Genomic DNA, 19,875 nt, shown 5'->3' with positions numbered 1-19,875 from the left:
AGGTGTGGGGTGGAGCGGGGCCAGGGGACAGTTGCAGCAGGGCTGAGGGCAGGGGGTGGGAAAGCACTTGTGCTGGCCACTCCAGTGGGATCCGGACAGACACACAGACATGGAGGGAAACGGGCCAGGTGGTGGTGGCAGAGGGAGGCAGGCAGGCAGGGAGCCCAAATTTGCAAAAGTCAGGGAGACTCACAAGTCCTGACTCTTATTCAGAAGCCCAGAGGCACAGAGAGGGAGTGGGCCATGGGCCGGGGCACTGCAGGGGAGCTTCAGATGGCAGGGCTGAACTGGCTTCCTGACCTGCTGTGCAACCTGGGGAAGTCCCCTTCCCTCTCTGAGCCACACCCTTTAAGTGAGATGAGGCTCAGCGACCCAGTTCCCATCCCCGAGGACCCTGGCCTGGATGGTGGATGAACAGTTCTCTGCAGCCCAGCCCCCAGCGACAATCGCAGGGATTCAGACCCTGCAGGCTTCGGTGGGAACAATGAAGCCCTTGAAGGTCCCCTGTCCCGCCCCCCCCATTGTGCTTGGTGGTGAGAGGTAGCCCTGGGTCAGCCCTTCCGAGCTGCCCGGGCCCTGGTCACACACCCTGGGGGAGGACTTCAGCTGGTCCAGAAGGTGGAAGGGCTCCAGAGGGAGACTTGCATTTCCTGCCTGGAGAAGGTAGGGTCCCCGGGGCAGCTGGGCACAGGCGCCTCCTGGTGGCCAGGAGCCAGGTGTGCAGTCCAGCCTCACCTCTGCACAGACACGTGGCAGGACCCCTGGGGGAGCGAGTTGCAGGGGTTCCCCTGTAAATTTGGGGAGCCATGAGCGTGCTATTCCCCAGGCCCAGTGGAGGGAGGGAGGTCACAGGAAGGACCCGACCCCTGGAGCAGAGGGACATCCTGGGCCGTGATGCCCTTCTCCCCTGCGCTGGGACGTCTGAGTGGTAGTGGTGAAGGGATCTGTCCGTCTCACCCCCAGCAGCTGACCAGCCATCTTCTGAGAGGCTAAAATGCCCTAGTGTGGGGAGCAAGAGGCAGCAGCCTCCGGGATCACTGGCGCTATCATCGGGAATTGCAGGGGCTCCCCAGGTCCTTGCTGGTAGGGCAAGGAAGGGGGAAGGGAGGAAGGTCAAGTTCCTTCTCCCAGCAGCTGGAGCCGCTCAGTCGCAGCAGGCTGGCCAGCAAACCAGCTGCAATGTGTCTGCAAAGGTCTGTCCTTTCAGGCCTGGGGGTGGGGGAGGCAGGTGATGGGATGGGGAGAAGCAGCCCCTAGGGCACCAAGCCCGGGGAGGCTGCTTCTACAGAGAGGTGGGGTGCGGGGAGCAAACCTGGAGGAGGCCAGCCCTCAGTATCAGGACCCACTCCGCTCCTACAATGAGCACATGGCTTGCCCACCTGCGCCCAGCTCCTAACTAGGCCAGTGCAGTCCCCTGATGGACCCAAACCCTCCTTCCAGGGCTCCAGCGCCTTCTCTCCAAGTCTGTCACCTTTCGGAATGATGCAGACAATTCTTTCGACAAGTCCTTACATGCACCTTGCATGTCCCAAGTGCTCAGGTTATGGAGCCAGGGCTTCTCAGCCCAAGAAACTGGCCACAACGTTCAGTGGATGCTGTAGGCAGATCATCCTAATTGTGTTGCAAGATGGGGAGGGGGGGTGGGGGGGCGGTATGAGAAGGCTGGGTGGGGAGGGGCCACCACTGCAAGTAGGCTGTAGGCAGGCCTCCCTGAGTGAGGGACAGCCCCGGAGGGTGGAGGAGGTGCAAGGGGCAGGTCCCCAGGGCCTCAGGGTCTCAGCAGGACCTGGGGACGACAATGGCTGCAGGTGGAGGTGGAATGCCCAGGCCTGGCGGATCTGGTGGGGTCCCGGTAGCTTAGCCCAAGGTGGATATGCTCAGATCCCAGGCCCACCTCAAAAGTTCCAGGGTGGGAAGGGTGTCTGGAGGAAAATGACACATTCCTGTGCCAAACGCCAAGCAGGTACACTGGGCCAGATGGGGGTGGCGGGGGTGGGGAGAGGGTTAAGCGTGGGCACTTTGGAAGAGGTGGGAATATGTGGGGGAAACAAGCTCAGAGGACCCTGTCAAGGGAATGAGCTGGGGTTGAGAGGGCAGTGTGGGTGGGAGCCCAGGGAAGGCTTCGGAGGTGGGAGGACAGAGCCTGAGGGGCAGACTGGGGACCTTGCTACCGCTGGGGGCAAAGCCATGATGCCCACCAGGCAGGGGGCTGGCTGCAGTCGCTGGCCAAGGTGTGGCCCAGAGCAGAGAGCAGAACCCATCCTGGAAGGGGATGCCCAGGAAGCTGCTGTGGGGACCTGGGGAGACCTCATGCCTGTGCTCCTCCTGGGCCTCTCTCCCCGACATGCCCGAATCCCCAGTCCCCGGAAAGACCTGCTCCAGGCTGGGCTGGGATGACTCACTCGGCCCCTCCATCCCCTCTCCAGGCCTTCCCGCCTAGCCCGCCCCCACCGCACCCTCCACCCACTGCAGCGGGAACAGCCCCTTCACGTCCCGGTTTCCAGGCCAGGCTGGAGCGGAGAGGGGCCCCCTGGATTCTCAGTAGGTTCTGTGCCTCCGCTGGGGTCCCCCATGGGAGGGGGCTCAGGCCCCTGGGCAGATTTGGCTGCCAGCACCTGGCTCGGTTCTGCGGCAGGGGTGAGGAGGGAGCCACAAAGGGGACTAAAGGGAACTTGGGGCCTGTAGAGATACCCCAGCCTGCCCACGCCCCACCCAGGACCACAGAACTTACGCCGCGGCTCCACCACTGCCTGGGATCGTGGGGGTGGCACTGAGGGTGGACTGGAGGGATGGAAGGAGGCACTGCCGGTCTCCTGGGGGCAGAGGGATACTCGGAGAGCAGAGGCTCAGAAGGGGGACAGAGCCGGTGCAGGAGGCCCAGGTTCCTTGGCTTGGCAGATGGAAGCAGTTACAGTCCCCGGGCTGTGCAGCATGGGAGGGAAGCGGGAGGCCCCGCCCATCCTCTTCCTACTGGCCTCAGGTTCACACCCACCCTCCAGAGCTCCTGGGCTGCCTGCCCCATTCATTCATTCATTCACGCACGCATTCATGCACCCACTCTTCCATCCATCAGCACCCCACCCCCACCCCAGCCCCTGATGTTTGTGGATCCCATGCTCCCTGCCAAGTGCAGTGAGGCACTGGGGACGAGGTGATATGCTGCCTGCCCCTGATCTGCAGTGTGTCATTGATTGACTGCCGCAGTGCAGGATGCTGGGGACTGTTTCTGAGTTTGGAGAAGGTGTCCTAAGGGAAGGTTTTTCCAGTGGGGCTTGAAGGGTGATTTGGCTTTAGCCGGCATAGTGGGGCAGGAGGGTGCCAGGCAGAGGCCGTGGCATGCAGGAAAATGCTGTCAAGAGGCGTGGAGAGGGCCAGTGGAAAAATTAGTACAGGAGGAAGGGTGGGAGAGTGTTGTGTTTGTGTCAGCAGATGTGACTGTGAGAGTTCCAGTTGGATGAGTGTGTGTGCATGAGACTGAATGAGTTTTATATGTTAATGCACAAGCGTATGTGTGTGAGTGAGGATATGTGTGCATCAGTGTTTATGTGTGCATGAGTGTGTATGATGTGTGTATATGAGTGTGACTGAGCAAGTTAATGAATAAGTGTGTGCGTGTAATGTGGATATGCACACATGAGTATAATGTGGGTATGTGCGTGAGTTTGTGAGTGTGTATGAGTGCGTTTGCATGCGTGCATGAGAGAGTGAGAGTGTATGTGTGTGCACGAGTGTGTGTGTGATTGTAATGTGTTCATGTGACCAGGTGGATGCAGTGGGAGAGGCCAGGCATGCTCGTGCGAGCGCTGGGGACGTGGGAGGACTGAGGACCATCGTGCAGCCTTGCAGAGGGGGGGCTGGGGAGTGGGAGTGTGGTGTGGCCTGGGGCGGACCCAGGGTGAGCAGAGGAAAGAACAGCAGACTGGACTTGGCAGAGCCTGGGGTTCAGGTCCTGGGCGATGGGGTGGGACCAAGGAGTCCACTCAGAGCTGATGGTCCTGAGAACAGGGCTTCCAGGAGGAGAGTGGGGGAGCCCTGGCCTGAGGCAGAGGCGTGGCAGCAGCAGAGGTCTGTAAAGGGTTACCAGGGAGAAGACTCAGGAGCCATGCACAGAGCTCCGCGGCCCTGATCCATCAGGGCGGAGAGAAGGGACTCAGCAGTGTCCCAGACCCCAGGGCTGGGGACCCAAGGATCTGCCACATCCTTGGGTCCCCAGCCAGGTGGGCTCCACGTTTCCTGGCAGGCTGGCTCGGGTCTGGGAGGCCCAGAGCCTTGTCCACAGCCGGAAAGCATTTCCCGCGGAGGCCCGAGGGTGGGGGCTCACACTGTCCCTCCACTCCTCAGAGGTGATGACCATTCCCTCATGGGGCTTTTGGGTGGGCAGCAGGTGAGGCACAGGAGGGAGTACTCTTCTCTGCCTGCTGTCACCAGGTGAGACAGCCAGGCCCCTGAGGAGCCCAGGGGGGCTGGGGCAGTGGTAACCGGGACAAGAGGAGGGCAGCTGGGGGGGGCTGTCAGGGAGCCCAGGCAGGGAGACGGTTCTCAGAGGGAAGTCCTGGGAGGCCTGAGCGGCCCCCTCCATGGGGATTCAGCAGACGCCCTTCCCCCACCTCTGCAGGGCTGACAACAGGAGCCACTTGCATGGACATTCCTGGGCCCTGTGCTCCGGCACTTCATCCTCGGTCAGGGGTGAGGTTCTCGGAAGGTCCTGGACTCCCAGGAGAGGGACCCACTGCTGGCCCTACTTGGCGAGCCGAGGACTCAGGGTGGGCTGCGACTCCAGGAGAGACTGGTTTGGGGGAGGGGTCAGAACCTGCCCCTTCTGGCCAGGAGGAAGCCCACCCCGCCCTGCCCGCCCCTGCTCTGAGAGGGGGGCACACTGAGGAAGTGGGTGATGGGTGGGTGGAGGGAGGGGGAAGGAAATGCCTGGGCAGAAGGAGGGCCCGGGGCACTGGCCCTCAGCCCGCCCTCAGCCTGGGCTGGCCCACCCCTCCGAGCTCACTTGTTTTTCAGACCCGGGGTGAACCCGTTCTTGAAGGGGTGGTCATTCAGACTGGGCCAGGACAGGGGCTGGGCCAGGCGGGCTCCACATTTCCTGGCAGGCTGACTCGGGCCTGCTCAGCCCTGAGACCACCCAGAAGGCAGGCCCCATGCCGTCCCCTCAAGACCCCCAGAAGGAGCCCCTGGCCTTGGTGGCAGAGGCCCGAGCCCACCCTGACACCCCTTGGCCTCACAGGTCTCCACCCACCACCCTCCACTCCCCAACAGGGAGCCCCCATGCCGCCCCCACCTGGCAGTTGTGGGCCCCTCACCCATCAGGGGGACCTTCCCAGCAGGTGGCCGGGCACAGGAGGCTCAGGGGAGGGGCAGGGAGGATGGGCTGGGAGCAGGCGCCTGCCGGCCTGGCCCCCCCACTTCTGCACCCCTCTCCCACCCACCCACGGTGGCCCTCCAGTGCTCACTCCACCCTCCCCATAACAATCCGTGCAGGAGGCAGCTGTCCTCCCCCTCCTTCTCCCCGGCAGGCCCCTGCTGCCCACTTCTGGCCTGGGACGGGCTGCATCCTGGCATGTGGCCTGCTGACCTCACTCACCCCTCCCCTTGTCACCTCTGACACCCTTTGCCAACCACTCCCAAGCCTGCCTCCCCTCAGTCCCTGACACGTCCAGTCGGGGCACCCCAGGCCTCTCAGCCACACCAAAGCCCCTCCCCACCGAGCCTCAACCTGGGTCCCACACAAGGGGCCACCAGGGTGTCAGCAATGTCCCCCCAAAATATTCACCCACACTTGCTTTGACATGGGGTTTTGGGGTGTGATTTCCTCTGACCCACTTAAACAGTCTGTGAGCTCTGACCCTGACCCGGGGGTTCCCTGTGGGGCCAGCAGCCCTCTCCCCTCACCCTGGGCACCAGCGCCCGCTGGCCCTGCCCTGCCCTGCTCATCACCTCCCACCATCCCTGGCCCCCACACTCCACCCCTTCAGCATATGCTGCCTGAGTCCCACTAGCTTCTGGGTCCTGAAGGGGAAGGAATATTCTAAACAAAGATGCAGAAAGACCCCGCTGGGTGGTGCAACAGTGGCTCAGTGGCAGAGTTCTCGATTCCCAGTGCCTGCCCATGCGAAAAAAAAAAAGACCCATGTCAGGTGGAAAAGAGATTAGGAGTGTGGGGGGGAGGGGCGTGGTCGTTTTATTTTAAATAACTTTTAATTTTAGAATGCTTTTAGATTTACAGAAAGGCCAGGAAGATAATATAGAGGATTCCCATATACAGCCATCCTCCAGTTTCCTGTGTCATCAAAATCGTCCATCAGTGTGGTCCCTCTGCTGCAGTGAATGAACCGATACTGACGATGTGATTATTAACTACAGTTCAGACTATGTTTGGGTCCCCTTAGTTTTCCCCTAATTCCCTCTTCTGTCCCGGGATCCCGTATTACATAGCATTACCACACCTCCTCAGGCTTCTCTGGCTGTGACAGTTCTCAGACTCTCCTTGTCTCCAATGGCCTTGGCAGTTTTCAGGAGTCTTGTTCAGGTACTCTGTATAAAGGCCCCTCTCCTGGGATTTGTCTGCTGCCTTTCTCACGATTAGACTGGGGTTGAGTGTTTGGGGAGGAAGGCCGCACAAGTAAAGTGTGGTTCCTCGGTAGACAAGGCCCAAAGGGAGGAAATAGTGAAGTGAATGAGAGCCCCGGAGAGAGGGTGTTGTGGGGCACCGGTGGTGCAGGCCAGGAGGGGGTGGGTGGAGGTGAGAGGGCTGGGCTTCCAGGTGCACATAATTCACCCGTGGACTGCACAGGATGGGGGAGAGAGTATGCGACAGGGCAGCTGGCTTGTAGGGGACACCTGGGCATTTGGGCTTGGTCCTCTGGGGTGCAAGATCCTTCTTGGCATCCACGTGTCGATGCTGGGAGGCAGTTAGACAAGTCTGAAGGTCAGGAGAATGGTGAATTGGGAAGTCCCTGCCTGGGGATAGCATTGAAACCAGGGGTCGGGCTTGTCCAGGCCAGGGCCAGGTGAGGGTCAGCTCAGAAGCTGCAGCCCTCGGAATAGAGCTTGCAGAGTGAACGAAGGCAAATAAATGTGAGATTGTAACTATGACACACAGGTTTGGGCTCCCCAGTTCTAAAGAGCCTGAGAGGTGTCACCCTGGAGGACCCCCCTGCAGAGTTCAGCCTCTGCCCTAGAGGGGATGGAGGGGCTGAAAGGGCCCAGTCTGAGTCTGTGCTTCCACATCCCCTCTGGAGCCTGGGTCTGCAAGTTTTCTTCTCTGCCAGAACGCCTGAGACAGGGACTCCCTCACCCCTCTGCTGCCCAGGATTGCCCCCCACTCAGAGCTAACACCTCCAGAAGGACCTCTCTGATCCTAAAGCTTCTCTCAGGGCTCAGATTGCACCCAAGCAGGCGACCCCAGGGCCAAGCACTGTCCCAGGATCAGGCCAGTCCAGTGCTCCAGTGCTTTGTATTAGGGCTGGTCTCAACAGCCAGATGCACATTTCTTCTCAACTCCAGATCCAGGAACCTCCGTCGGTAGCTTGAAAATGGATATAGGGTGAGGGGGGCAGTATTTACATAATGGAAATTGGCCAATACTACCAAATTAAGGCTTTTCCCTCCAGTGAGCTGGTGGTTCAATTTTTAACAGCCCACTGCTGGTCAGATAAGTCTTGGAACCCACCCCAGGGCAGGTCTGCAACCCCTTCAGATCCCCAGGGTCTCCTTTCTCCATTCTCCCTGCAGTGACTACCTTGACAAGGAAAGAAGAGACTGGGAGTCTGTTGAACCCGATGCCTCGGGAGGTCTGGGGGGAAGGGACTGCTCTGTCCTTTCTTGGATGCCTGCTGGGGCCAGGAGCTGTGGGCCTCGCCCATGGCCTCAGCTGCCTGTGATGGGACTAGGAAGATCCTGCTTGACTTTGTCTGAGGCATAGGGATGGCAAAAATGATGCTGGATGGCTTGGTGGCCTGGAGGGCAAGGAGTACCCCAGTCTGTTTCCATTTGTGTGTGTGTATGTAGATGTGCATGCATGCCTTTGTGTTTCTGAGTGGTGACAGTGTGTGTCTGTGTGAGTGTGTGTGAGTGTGCATATGTATCTACGGGTATGTATTTATGAGTGCATGCCATGTGTGCAACTGTGAATATGCACTCTGTGTACCTGAGTGATGACTGTGTGTCTGTGAATGCTTGTGTGTTTGTGGGTCTGTGACTGGGCATGTGTACCTATGAGTTTGTGCATGTCTGAGTGTGCACTGTATCTATGAGTAGTGACTGTGTGAGTGTGCATCTCTGAGGGTGCATATGCACCAATGAGTGTGTGCATAAATATTTGAGTGTATACAAATGTGAATGTAATTTGTGCGTACCTGAGTGATGACTGTGTATGTGTCTGAGTGTGCATATGCACCTGAGTATGTGTGTGAATGTGCATGTGCCTGTGAGTGGTGACTGTGTGAGTGTGCACCTATGAGTGTGTGCACGTGTGGGTGGTGACTGTGTGTGTGTGCATGTCTGTGAGTGGTGATTGTGTGGGTGTGCACCTATGAGTGTTGCATGTGTTTGTGTGTGCATGTGTGAGTGGTGACTGTGCGTGTGTGTGCATGTCTGTGAGTGGTGACTGTGTGTGAATGTGCGTGTGCCTGTGAGTGGTGACTGTGTGAGTGTGCACCTATGAGTGTGTGCATGTGTTTGTGTGTGCGTGAGTGGTGACTGTGTGTGTGCATGTCTGTGAGTGGTGACTGTGTGTGTGTTTGCATGTGCATGACTATATGTGTCTGTGAGGGTGTGAGGGGGCTGCGCCCAGATGTGAGGAAGTGGGGCCACTTCCCCAGGAACTCTGGCTGCCCCCTCTTCCTGCCCAGGGAGGGGAGAGGGCTCCAGCTGCATAAAGGGGCTGGGAGCCTGGCCCTGCCTGCTTCTCCTGCACTATCCATCGCACACCTACCTGCTGCCTGCCAGTGGCCTCCCAGGCCCTGCTCCAGGAGGGAGGGAGGCAGAAGAGTCAGTCATTCAGGGGTCTCTTGCCCCCATACCTACCCAGGAGCAGGTACTGGCCCTGGGGCTGGCTTCTTGGGGCAGGGGGTGGGAGAGGAGGGTGGGCAGCTGAGAGACTGTAGGCCACGCGGCCAGGCCCCCTCTCCCCTCCCCATCCATAGCACAGGCCCTGCAGGGGCCAGGGGAAGGAGGCACTATGGCACTGCCTACAGAGCCCCTTCTCCTGGGCAGGTCCCTACCTAGGGGACATGATGAGGTACCCATACACCATGGCTGTTGCCCCATGGCTGCCTCTGAGTGCCACAAGGTGCCTTCCCACTGTATATGCCTGGGACTGCATGTGGTTGTGTGGAGCCGAGTGTGTCCAAGTGTGACTGTGCATTGTGTGTGTACGGTCCTTCTCTGGACAGACACCTACGGGGTGGGTCCAGGCTGAAGACTGAAGAGGGAGGGAGCATTGGGACCCTGGGAAAAGGAGTCCCTGATTCCTTGGCACCTGGGAGGGGTAGCTGGGCAGTCCCTGGTGCAGCTCAACCAGCAGGGGGAGGGATGCAAAGGAAGATGGGGTTCTATTGGAAGATGGTGATGCCAGAACTTCTATGCAGCATATGGAAGAAGAGAGCACAGGGCTTGGGTGCTGACAGTGCTTGGGACACTGAAGCTGGAGGGGCAAGGGTGCTAGGGGATGGGGATGGGGACTGGTGCTAATAGGTAATTGGGGACTGAGGGGTCTCTGGGGCTGTAGAGGATGGAGGACTGGGGGTGGGAGCAGGGAGCAAAAAAGAGGACTGGAGGGCCTGCGAGATCTTGGGCAGCTGGGAAACGTAGGAGGGCCAAGCCCTGGGTGGGTGCATAGGACGGGACGGGCTGGATTCTGCGAACACAGCTCTGTGAGTGGTGGCACCCTCCCCAGCAACCTGGCTAGGAGCTGGGGCAGGAAGGTAGGGACAGGAAAGCCTGAAGTAGGGAGTAAGTAGATAGGCCATGGTGCAGCTCTGGCCCCCACAGGAACCCCACGCAGGGGGCTGGTCTCAGTTTCCCCATCAGCCCCATGAAGATGGCTGCATGGCTCACCCCACTGACTTCCAGGCTCTGTGTCCTGGGGTGGGGTTTCCACAGCTGGGGAAGGGGGTGCTTAGTTAGAAGGGGGGGGCTTGCCTAGAGGAGCTTGGAGGAGGATGAGGAGGAGCTTGTTGCTCTGGACCTGGGGTGGGGGTCAGGTCTTAAGGTGGAACCTGGAGCAGGGTGCTCAGTCTGTGAGGTACCCCTCTACTGTGGAAGCCCAGGGATGGCTGCCTCTGTCTCTATCCCACAGGCAGTGTTGGGACCTGGGGTGGGCATCTTGGAAGGGGCATCCTCCTTCCACGGAAGTGACTGAGCTCCCCACCACTAGGCCAGGGTAAGTAAGCCAAGGCAGGTGGGCCTATGAGGGAAAAGCCTGGAGGACCTGCCTGGGGCAGGCTGGCCAGACTGAGACCAGCAGGGCCTGGCTCCCGGGTTCTAGGCTGCCCAGGTGTCAGGCTGACCCCACTCTGGGCCGCCCCCACCCCTACCCATCCCCGCAGGTCCTGCCCACCCGCCCCTATGACCAACATGAGCTGGAGCTTCCTGACGCGGCTGCTGGAGGAGATCCACAACCACTCCACCTTCGTGGGCAAGGTGTGGCTCACGGTGCTTATCGTCTTCCGCATCGTGCTCACGGCGGTGGGCGGCGAGTCCATCTACTCGGACGAGCAGAGCAAGTTCACGTGCAACACGCGGCAGCCGGGCTGCGACAACGTTTGCTACGACGCCTTCGCGCCGCTCTCACACGTGCGCTTCTGGGTCTTCCAGATCGTGGTCATCTCCACGCCCTCCGTCATGTACCTGGGCTACGCCATCCACCGGCTCGCCCGCGCCTCGGAGGAGGAGCGGCGCCGCGCCCTCCGCCGCCGGCACGGCAGAGCTCCGGGCCCCCGCCGCCCGGGTGGGGCGCCCCCGGCCTGGCATGAGCCCTCGGACCTGGGCGAGGAAGAGCCCATGTTGGGCCTGGGTGGAGGCGGGGAGGAGGAGGAGGAGGAGGCAGCCGCGGGCCTGGGCGAAGGCGAGGAGGAGGAGGAGGCGGAGGAGGCGGCCGCCAAGGACAGCAAGGGTCCGGAGTCCACCGGCCCGGCGGCCAAGCACGACGGGAGGCGGCGCATCCAGCGGGAAGGCCTGATGCGCGTGTACGTGGCGCAGCTGCTGGCGCGCGCCGCCTTCGAGGTGGCCTTCCTGGTGGGCCAGTACCTGCTGTACGGCTTCGAGGTGCGGCCCTTCTTCCGCTGCAGCCGACCTCCCTGCCCGCACACCGTCGACTGCTTCGTGTCGCGGCCCACCGAGAAGACGGTCTTTCTGCTGGTCATGTATGTGGTCAGCTTCCTGTGCCTGTTGCTGAACCTCTGCGAGATGGCGCACCTGGGCCTGGGCAGCGCGCAGGACGCCGTGCGCGCCCGTCGCGGCCCTCCTGCAGCGGCCCCGGCCCCCGCGGCCCGCCCGCCGCCGCCGCCGCTGCCGCCCTGCGCCTTCCCGTGCGCGGGGCCCAGCCTGGCCTGTCCGCCGGAGTACAGCCTGGTGGTGCGCGCGGCGGAGCGCGCGGCGGAGCGCGCGGCGCGGGCGCGGGAGCAGAACCTGGCCAACTTAACGCTGCAGACCCTGCGGGACGGGGTCGGGGACGGCGACCGCGCCAGCCCGCCCTCCCCTGGCCTCCCCATGGCTTCTCGGGCCCCCCCGAGGGCTGCTCCCCACGGGAGTCCCGCCGCTGCCGCCGCTGGCCTCGCCGCCTCCAGGACCGGCAGTGCCACTTCGGGGGGTAGCGTCGGGGAGCAGGGCCGCCCAGGCGGTACCCATGAGCGGCAGGGGGGTGCCAAGCCTAAGGTGGGCTCGGAGAAGGGCAGCGCCAGCAGCAGAGATGGGAAGACCACGGTGTGGATCTGAGGTGAGGGAGAGGAGACCTGGGCCCCACTGGGCTCTCCCCAGGGGAGACTTCCCTCACCTCCCTTCCATACCCGGGGCTCTGGGTTGGGAGTGGTGGGGTCCACTGAGGGTTGGAAGTGCGGGCAGTGTAGAGTTCATGAACACCTGCTCCTCTGCTCAGCAGGGACTGACTGGTGGCCTCCTGGGTTTGGAGGATCCTCAGAAGGGGCTGAAGGGTGGAAAGAGGCCAAAGGACAGTGCCAGAGTGCCCTGGCCTGGGCATGGCCCTGCGGAGATGACTGCACCCCTTTCTGTGCAGGGCCGCTAAACCTGGACCTCTGTCTCCTCTGTACAAGGGTGGGGTTGGTGGGAGGGTGGTGTTGGGGGAAGGGGGCCTGGGAACAACAGAGGGTTGCCAGCTCTGGACCCTGAGGGGTGGAAAGGGCTGCAGCGGGAGCACCAAGAGCTCTCATGGCCCACCTGAGCCACCCTGAGCCTCGGATGGGTCCACTGCTGCCGTCTCCCCCCTTCCTCAGCCCACCCCAGCCTCTCTAGGACCTGGAACTGATTGCCACAGGACCAGGGTTCTGGCTAGTGGTGTCTCCAGCCACCACCACCTTCTATCCTGCCCCCCTGTTCCCTGAAGTAACCCATGTGTGGCACCAGAGGTGTCTGGAAGGGGCATTGGGAAGGGATACTATGTTTGTCCCCATTGCAGCAGCAAATGGGACTACCTTCCCCAGCATACCCTGCCCCGCCCCGCCACACACTTCTGGTTCCTGCACAGCTGGAAGTAATCCCACACCATCCTCCTCAACCTTCCTTGTACGCATGGGGAAACTGAGGCCAGGGAAGGGCAAGGACCCCTGCTCCCCAGCATGGACATCGGTTGGGCTTCAGAATGTGAGCTCACGTCCTCCTCCAGCACTGGGTCTGGGCCTGCTCTGGGGGCTGAGGTGGTGCCCCTCTCCAAGCCCCCTGCTGGCACCCTTGAACTCTTCCCTCTTCTGGGACATACTTGAAGTTCTGCAAAGATGCTGGGCTTCTCTGTGCAGCTTGGAGCTCAAAGATGAGGCTCAGGGGCTGGGCTTTGGCGATGCTTGGGGAAGGGTGCTCCCCAGATGGTGCCTGCCCATGCTGCTCTGCCCTTCAGACCCCACCCAGCTCCCTCCCTAATTCAGACACAGCCTTCAAAACAAAGGGGATAAAATAAAACTAACTTTTGTTTAAACTGTGTGTGTACGTGTGCACCTCTAGTCACTGGATGGCGTGAACTGGTCCATACCTTGTGCCAGGGGAGACACCCCTCCCCTCCAGACCAGCTAGGGGGAGACTCCCCACCCCAGGGACCAGCTGAGTGGAGAACAAGCTGCAGGCAGAGGTCCCGCAGTTCTCCAGCAGTACAGGGCGCTGCCGTATGCCAGGCAGTGTGCTGGAGGGTGGTGGCGAGGGAGGTACAGTGGGCACACAGATAGCAAGAAACAAAGAACACTGCCCGCTGGGAGCGAGCACACGGAGGGGGCGCGGGAGCAGAACCTGGCCAACTTAACGCTGCAGGCCCTGTGGTATGGGGTCAGGGATGGCGACCGCGACAGTCATGGACCCCAAAGGCCAGCATGCTGCTCAGAGGGACTGAGAGGCATTCCCGTCACCAGGCCACCAGGCATTATCAAGGTGCTGGCCAGGGCCTGCAGGGGTGGCCTTGTTGAGGGGCAGAGCAGGAGACAACTTGATCCCGACTCTGGGGTGACCCCAGCTATCTCCCAGCATCTCACAGATCCAAGGCAGGCCCTGGCATCCCCCCTTGGCCTGTGTACCCCTTTCTCTTGAATGTCTCCTCAGCTGAGTCCCAAGCCTGGCTGAGCCCTGACTCTACCTGAAGCCTGTCTCTGGTCTAACTCCAACTGCGGTCTGAGTCAGACTCCTTTCAGGGCCCTGAATGGCTGATCTCCCGCCCCAGGCATGCTCCAAGGACAGATGAACCCTAAAGCAGGCTAAACCCCTGCCCCCAGATGAGCCCTGACACCAGATGTCCTCCATACCCAGTTTAACCCTATCCCCAGGCTGAGCCCCATCCCCAGGTGAAACCTCACCCCAGATTGAGCTGCACCCCAGGTGAGCCCTGACCTGAGGCTGAGTGCTGCCTCCATCAAGTCTGCAAGTGGTGATGCTGGAAGCAGAGCCACGGACAGGAGCAGCAAACCCCAAGGATGATGGTTTGAAGCTATGTACTCCAGAACAGATCATGTTCTTAATGCTAATCCATTGCTGTGGGTATAGACCTATTGTGGGTAGGATATTTTGATTAGGTTATTTCCATTAATGCCTGCCCCAGGTAGGTCTTTATACTCTTACTGGAGTCCTTTATAAGAGATGAAATTCAGAGAAGTACAAAGAAACTAAAAGACTGAGAAGATCAGAGAGAAAAGCCAGAGAAGCTGAGAGCGAATACACGGAAAAACAGAGAGGAAGCTCGAAGCAGCGAAACCTGAGAGAGAAAGGAGAGACCAGCAGATGTCACCATGTGCCTGGCCATGTGACAGAGGCGTTGGGGATCCCTAAGTAGCTTGTCTTCAGGGAGAAAGCATCACCTGTGGATGCCTTGATTTGGACATTTTTATGACCATGGAACCGTAAGTTTGTAAGTTAATAAGGCCCCATTGTTAAAAGCCAGTCCATTTCTGGTATATTGCACTTTGTTATTTTTAGCAAACTAAAACCCCAACCCAGAACAGGTGTCTACACCAATGGGGCACACTCTAGCTTCTCCGTGACTGGATGGGTCCCTGAAACTGGCACACCAGGTTGGTGCTGGGCTGCTGGCCAGTGTTGTCCCTGGGCGGGACTTAGTTGATGAGGTGAGGAGAGCCACATGGTTACAGCAAGCTTATACCCTTCACCATGATAGGGCTCAGTGTGGTGGGTTTCTATGTGGTGATAGTAGATATCTGCAACGTGGGACTGCTTCAGGGTCCTCTTGGGAGCCCTATCACGGCAGGCCTGCTCTGGACACTCCCTTCCCAGACCTTTCTCCCCAGGCCCCCACCCTTTCCAACCAGACCCTCTGGGTAGGGCCTGGCCTGAGGCCACCTTGGCCACCAGACAAGGTGCTCAGTGATGGCAGGGCCTTGTAGCCAGGTGGATCAGAGAGCTCCCGATCCAGGCTTCGAGGTCACCAGGCACAACTCATTTCAGGGTCCAGCCTCTCATGGAGCCCCAAGGCACACCAGAGCTGTTTCTCAAAAGAAGGACAGTGCCTTGCCAAACGGGGCACTGAGTCCTATCCCCAGGCTGTGTGTGTCCTGGGAGCTGGGTAGGAAAGAGATCCTCAGGGCAGTAATGTTTGAGCTAAGTCTCAGTGGAGGCCTTGGAGGACATCAGGAGGTAAGGGGGAGGAGTGGGCATTTCAGGCTATGGAAATAGTGTGAGGCTTTAGGATTCAGAGTCGCTCAAGTAGCCGGGGTGACAACTTCTAAGTAGAGGAGCTGATGAGAAGACAGTTCAGAGGGTTGACCTTGGACCTGTTCCACACACCTGAGGGGTATGACATGTTTCTACTGGTGACAGTGTCCCATGAGGGGGTAAGAAGTGGGCATGGCCTCCCCAGGCTCTATCTGAGAATAATTCAGAGACTCCCCTCTCTGGCCCTGTGAATCCACTGCCAGGTGGTGGGAAACATCAAAGAGCATTAAACAGCTGAACACCCTGGTCCTATTTGGGTTTGGGGAAGAGTGTCTGGATTCCATGTCTACCATGTTTAGGGAAGGCTCACTCCAGCCACAGAGAAGGAGCTTCGGGCCAAGCTTGTAGGGTCTGCATCCTCATTCCCAGGCCAAGACTCTTCTTGCCCCTTGCCACAGTGGAAGCAGCGTTAGGATGACATCCTCCTGGGATAGCTCCGTTGTGATCCCCCATCTTGACCAGACTCAGGTAGGTCGTCCTCGCTTAGGCTCTCTCATGAGTTTGCAGTCAGATGGTATCTGGATAGAGTCATCTCAAAGATTTCCTCACTCAGCAAGTCTGACAGTTCATGCGTGGCAGCTGGGTTCTGAGAATGAGCACCCCAAGAGGACTAGGCAGTGCCACACCGACTTGTGTGTGTCCTAGCCTTGGAAGTCTCATCACCTCCACCACCGTCACAGGCCTGCTTGGATTCAGGAGGAGAGAACAAATTCCCCAAAGTTCCAAAGGAACCCTTCTTTCCTTGCCTCCCTCCACCCGTGCTTGGAGCATGTGCCGTCAGAAGCCCTAGCAAATTCTCTTCGCCCTTCTTATCACAGGCCTGATAGCCAGTAATTTGCCCCATTTGCTGTTAATTGGGTCAGATAGAATTTGGGACAATTTGGGTCAATGAGGCAAAAGACTCCGCTGAGGGGGAGTTCTGGAGAAATTCCTTTGAATGTGGGGCAGAGACTGCGATTTGTCACTCAGACTCTGTTTTTGCCTTTTTTTGTGGGGGAAGAGTCACTGGCCTGTGGCTTCCCAATGAAGATTACATTTTCCAGCTTCTCTTCCAGCTGGAAGCAGTAGCAGGGCCAAGTTGTCACTGGTGGAAGATGAATGGAAGTTGTCTATTTTAGTTTCCTTTGGCTGCTCAAGCAAATACCATGCAATGGGTTGGCTTAAACAATGGGAATTTATTTGCTTACAGTTCTGAGGCTAGGAAAAAGTGCACATTGAGGCATCATCAACGCAATGCTTTCTTCCCAAAGACTGTGACCTTCTGGGGCTGGCTGCTGATGATACCTGGTCCTTAGCTTCTCATATGGCAAGACAATGACGGCCCCTCCTAGTCTCTCCCTTTCTTCCAGATCCCTTGATATACTCTCTGTCTGAAATTCATTCTGCTTATAAAGGACTCTGTAATAGGATTAATACCTATCCAGATTGAGGTGGGCCACACCTTAACTGAAGTAACCTCATCAACAAGTCCTACTTGCAATGGCTTCACATCCACAGGGTTGGGTTAACTTTAAGAACATGTCTTTCTGGGGTACCAGCAGCTCCCAACCACCACAGTGTCTGGGACCACATTAACAAAGGACCACAAACTCGGTGGCTTAAAATAACAGAAATGTATTGTCTCACAGTTCTAGCTGCCAGAAATCTATAGCTAAGAATCAGCAAGTTCCTGACCCCTCTGAAACCTGTAGGAGAGAATCCTTCCTTGCCTTTCCCCAGTTTCTGGTGGTTTTCTAGCAATCCTTGGCATTCCTTGGCTTGAGGATGCAATCTCTTCTTCTGTGTCCACGTGGTCTTCTTTCTGTGTCCATCTTCACACAGCCCTTCTCCTCTCTGTCTCTGTGTCCAAATTTCCTCTTCTTCCAATGACACAAGTCCTTAGAAGTTGGCACCTTAGAAGTTGACACAAGTCTTTAGAAGTCCTTAGAGTTGGGCACATCCTAATCTGGTTTGGCCTCAATTTACCAAATCACATCTTCAAAGATCCTATTTCCAAATAAGTAGGAAATGTTTAGGACTTGAGCTTGTCTTTTTTTGAGGGGGGGGGGGTGGCCAGTGTAGGTGGGGTAGGCACAATTCAGTCCATAACAGAAGGAACATTTGACACTTGCAGATCTGGGTCTTAAGATGTCGACCCTGTACTCCTAGTGACCTCTTTGTCCTTGTAGTGGGTGACATCACAGACATACATATGGGCCATCTTGGCATGCAGAGAACACCCTCCTAGGGAACTGACCAAGTAATAAGACCAAAAGAGCCTGAATCCATGAGTTGCTGTGTGGAGCAGGGCTGCCCACTGACCTGAACCGGAGCGAGATCTTAATCCCCTGTGTTTTGATGTCTTTTTGCTGCAGCAGGCTTAGCCTCCACTCTAATACCCTCCTGGAACTGTGGCAGCCAGCTTACAACCCTGAGGGCCTCCTGGGTCCAAGCCAACTTGCTGAGGATGACAGGGCAAAAAGATAGACCAGACCTGGTCTTCGATGGTGAGGTGGAGCTGCCTGCTTTGGGACTTGTGATGCAAGATAAAATTTCCTTTCTGTTTAAGCCCCTGGATCTGAGGCTCTGTGTCCTGATGCTGAAGTCATTTTAAGAGGCATAGATGCCTTTGAGCATATTTTGTGACCTCTGAGGTGAGTACTATGTTACATGTCCATTGACATCAGAGCATGGAGACTCCACCACAGCTGCAGGGGATAGGTCCTCTCCTTGGGAAACCAGGGAGCAGGGGGGGTCCTTTTGCACAATTATAAGAGGGAGCCCTGCCCCGCCATGTGGTGAGTTTGGGCAGTCCCTGGCTCTGCTCCTAGTTTGCACCATATCCATGAATATGTCAGGCAGATTGGATCTGGCCATGAGTCTCTGAAAAAAACAAATAAGAGGGGATTCAACATAAGAGTTTGGACAGGGCTAGAATGCTGCTTCTGGGTCACCAGCCCACCTTTCCCAGGCCATGGCTTTGCCTCCATGCTCCAAGATGGCAGCCAGATCTCCAGTCAACACATCTGCGTTCCAGAGAGTAGAATGGGCAAACTGAAGAGGAAGGGGAAGGGCCCCAGCTATGAAGGAAGCTACCCCAATCACCTTTCACTCACATTACACCAGGAAGAACTTATCAAAGGGCATCCCCAGCTGCAAAGGGAATTGACAAATGGAGTCTCTGTTTGGGAAGTATGTGCCCAGCTAAAAATTCTCCTGACCTGGAGGGGAGGAGAGAAGGGACACTTAGGGGACAGCCTCCCTTCTCTGAGATTTGAGGTGGAGGGGGGCTGAGTGGACTTCCGAGGTCTCCTCTGCTGTAAAGACTCATGAGCTTTGGATGACCCACTGGAAAGTGCCTGAGGGTCCTGCTGGGTGAGTCATGGTCTTGGTGCTGTCCCACCCATCTTGCCTTGCCTTCCTCCTTCACGTAACAAGGTGACCTAATGGCTGAGCCTAAGCCACTCACTGCAGCTGCCATCCCACCTGCAATACAGTATCTCAGGAGCCTGGCTCTGTGAACTCCCAAAGGCCAAATTCAACCCAACTATTCAACTAAGCAGCCAATAGTCATACCTTTCATGTGCCTTGGTCTCTGTTAGGCATACAGTCATTAAGGAATCCACATGGGACAGTGAGTCAAAGCTTAACAGATTTATTGAGGGGATAAGGCAGGTAGAAAGCAGGTGGGAGAAGGCAAGTGGGAGCCTGAAAATGGCTCCAGCCTGGGAAGCCAGCAAAAGGAAAGGAAAATGGCTCTGGATCTTTGTTCAGGGAGCTGTGTTTTAAAGGGAGAGTGACACCGGGAGGGGAGGGTGCCAACCCGTGATTAGATGGGGGCTTGTTAACTTATGATCTGATTGGTTGCTGGGGTTCTGATGCACTGAGGCCTTCTGGTTGGTTGGTGCTGACATGTCTGGGGATCTCAAACATCACTTAGCCATAAACATTGTAATTGCTTATCTTGCTGCCACATCTGGGTCTGCAAAAGAAGCTGAGGGAAAGAAGCTGAGAGAGGCCTCCAGGTCACAGGGTCCATTTTATACGTAAAGTTCTTTTTCTGAGACCTGACAGTCACCCCATCTGGAATCCGAGAACAAACCCAATCTGGACCTCATGGGATTGCTATGAGGACGGCAAATGATCCGGGAGCCCTTGGCACAGGCCTGGCCTTGCCAAACTCTGCATTGAGCTGTCAAGACTCCCTTCTCTCCCACCTCTGTTGTCTGTCTGTCTGAGCTCTTGAACAAGCCGTCCCCTGGCCCCAGGCCTCCCAGCTCCCAGTGCCTTGTCTTGGGCCCCAGGCTGGGATGTGTGTGTCAGGGGGGAATGTGAGGCCCGTTCCGTTTGTGCCAGGGCAGGGATGGGGCTGGATTAGGGAGCAGCTGGAGCACCCTCGGGCGGGAATGAGACCTTCTCATCTCACTTTTCGTCTCATCCTCATCCGTTTCCACGGCCTCAGCCAACTCACTGGCTGCTCATGGGGAAGCAGTTCATGGAAGGTTGACTGTG

The 19,875-nt window shown here is 58.0% G+C and overlaps 1 protein-coding gene across 2 annotated transcripts; it reads left to right on the top strand.

Annotated features, from left to right (window-relative positions):
- Positions 1-1,716: 1,716 nt before the first annotated feature.
- Positions 1,717-13,132, top strand: GJC2 (gap junction protein gamma 2). Of its 2 annotated transcripts, none has more exons than XM_077138128.1 (2): positions 1,717-1,963; positions 10,557-13,132. In XM_077138128.1, exon 2 carries the CDS (start codon positions 10,576-10,578, stop codon positions 11,941-11,943), a length of 1,368 nt encoding a protein of 455 aa, XP_076994243.1. In that variant the 5' UTR covers positions 1,717-1,963; positions 10,557-10,575; the 3' UTR covers positions 11,944-13,132. The 2 variants fall into 2 exon arrangements, with proteins under 2 accessions (XP_076994243.1, XP_076994242.1); XM_077138127.1 differs by lacking the exon at positions 1,717-1,963 and adding an exon at positions 8,923-9,043.
- Positions 13,133-19,875: the final 6,743 nt, after the last annotated feature.

The sequence above is a fragment of the Tamandua tetradactyla genome, chromosome 20 (assembly GCF_023851605.1).
Source record: "Tamandua tetradactyla isolate mTamTet1 chromosome 20, mTamTet1.pri, whole genome shotgun sequence".
Lineage (NCBI taxonomy): Eukaryota > Metazoa > Chordata > Mammalia > Pilosa > Myrmecophagidae > Tamandua > Tamandua tetradactyla.
This window is presented reverse-complemented; position numbering and strand designations above follow the sequence as displayed.

Coding starts and splice junctions, on each gene's coding strand:
- GJC2 (XM_077138128.1), top strand. CDS start 10,576: ATGACCAACATGAGCTGGAGCTTCCTGACGCGGCTGCTGGAGGAGATC.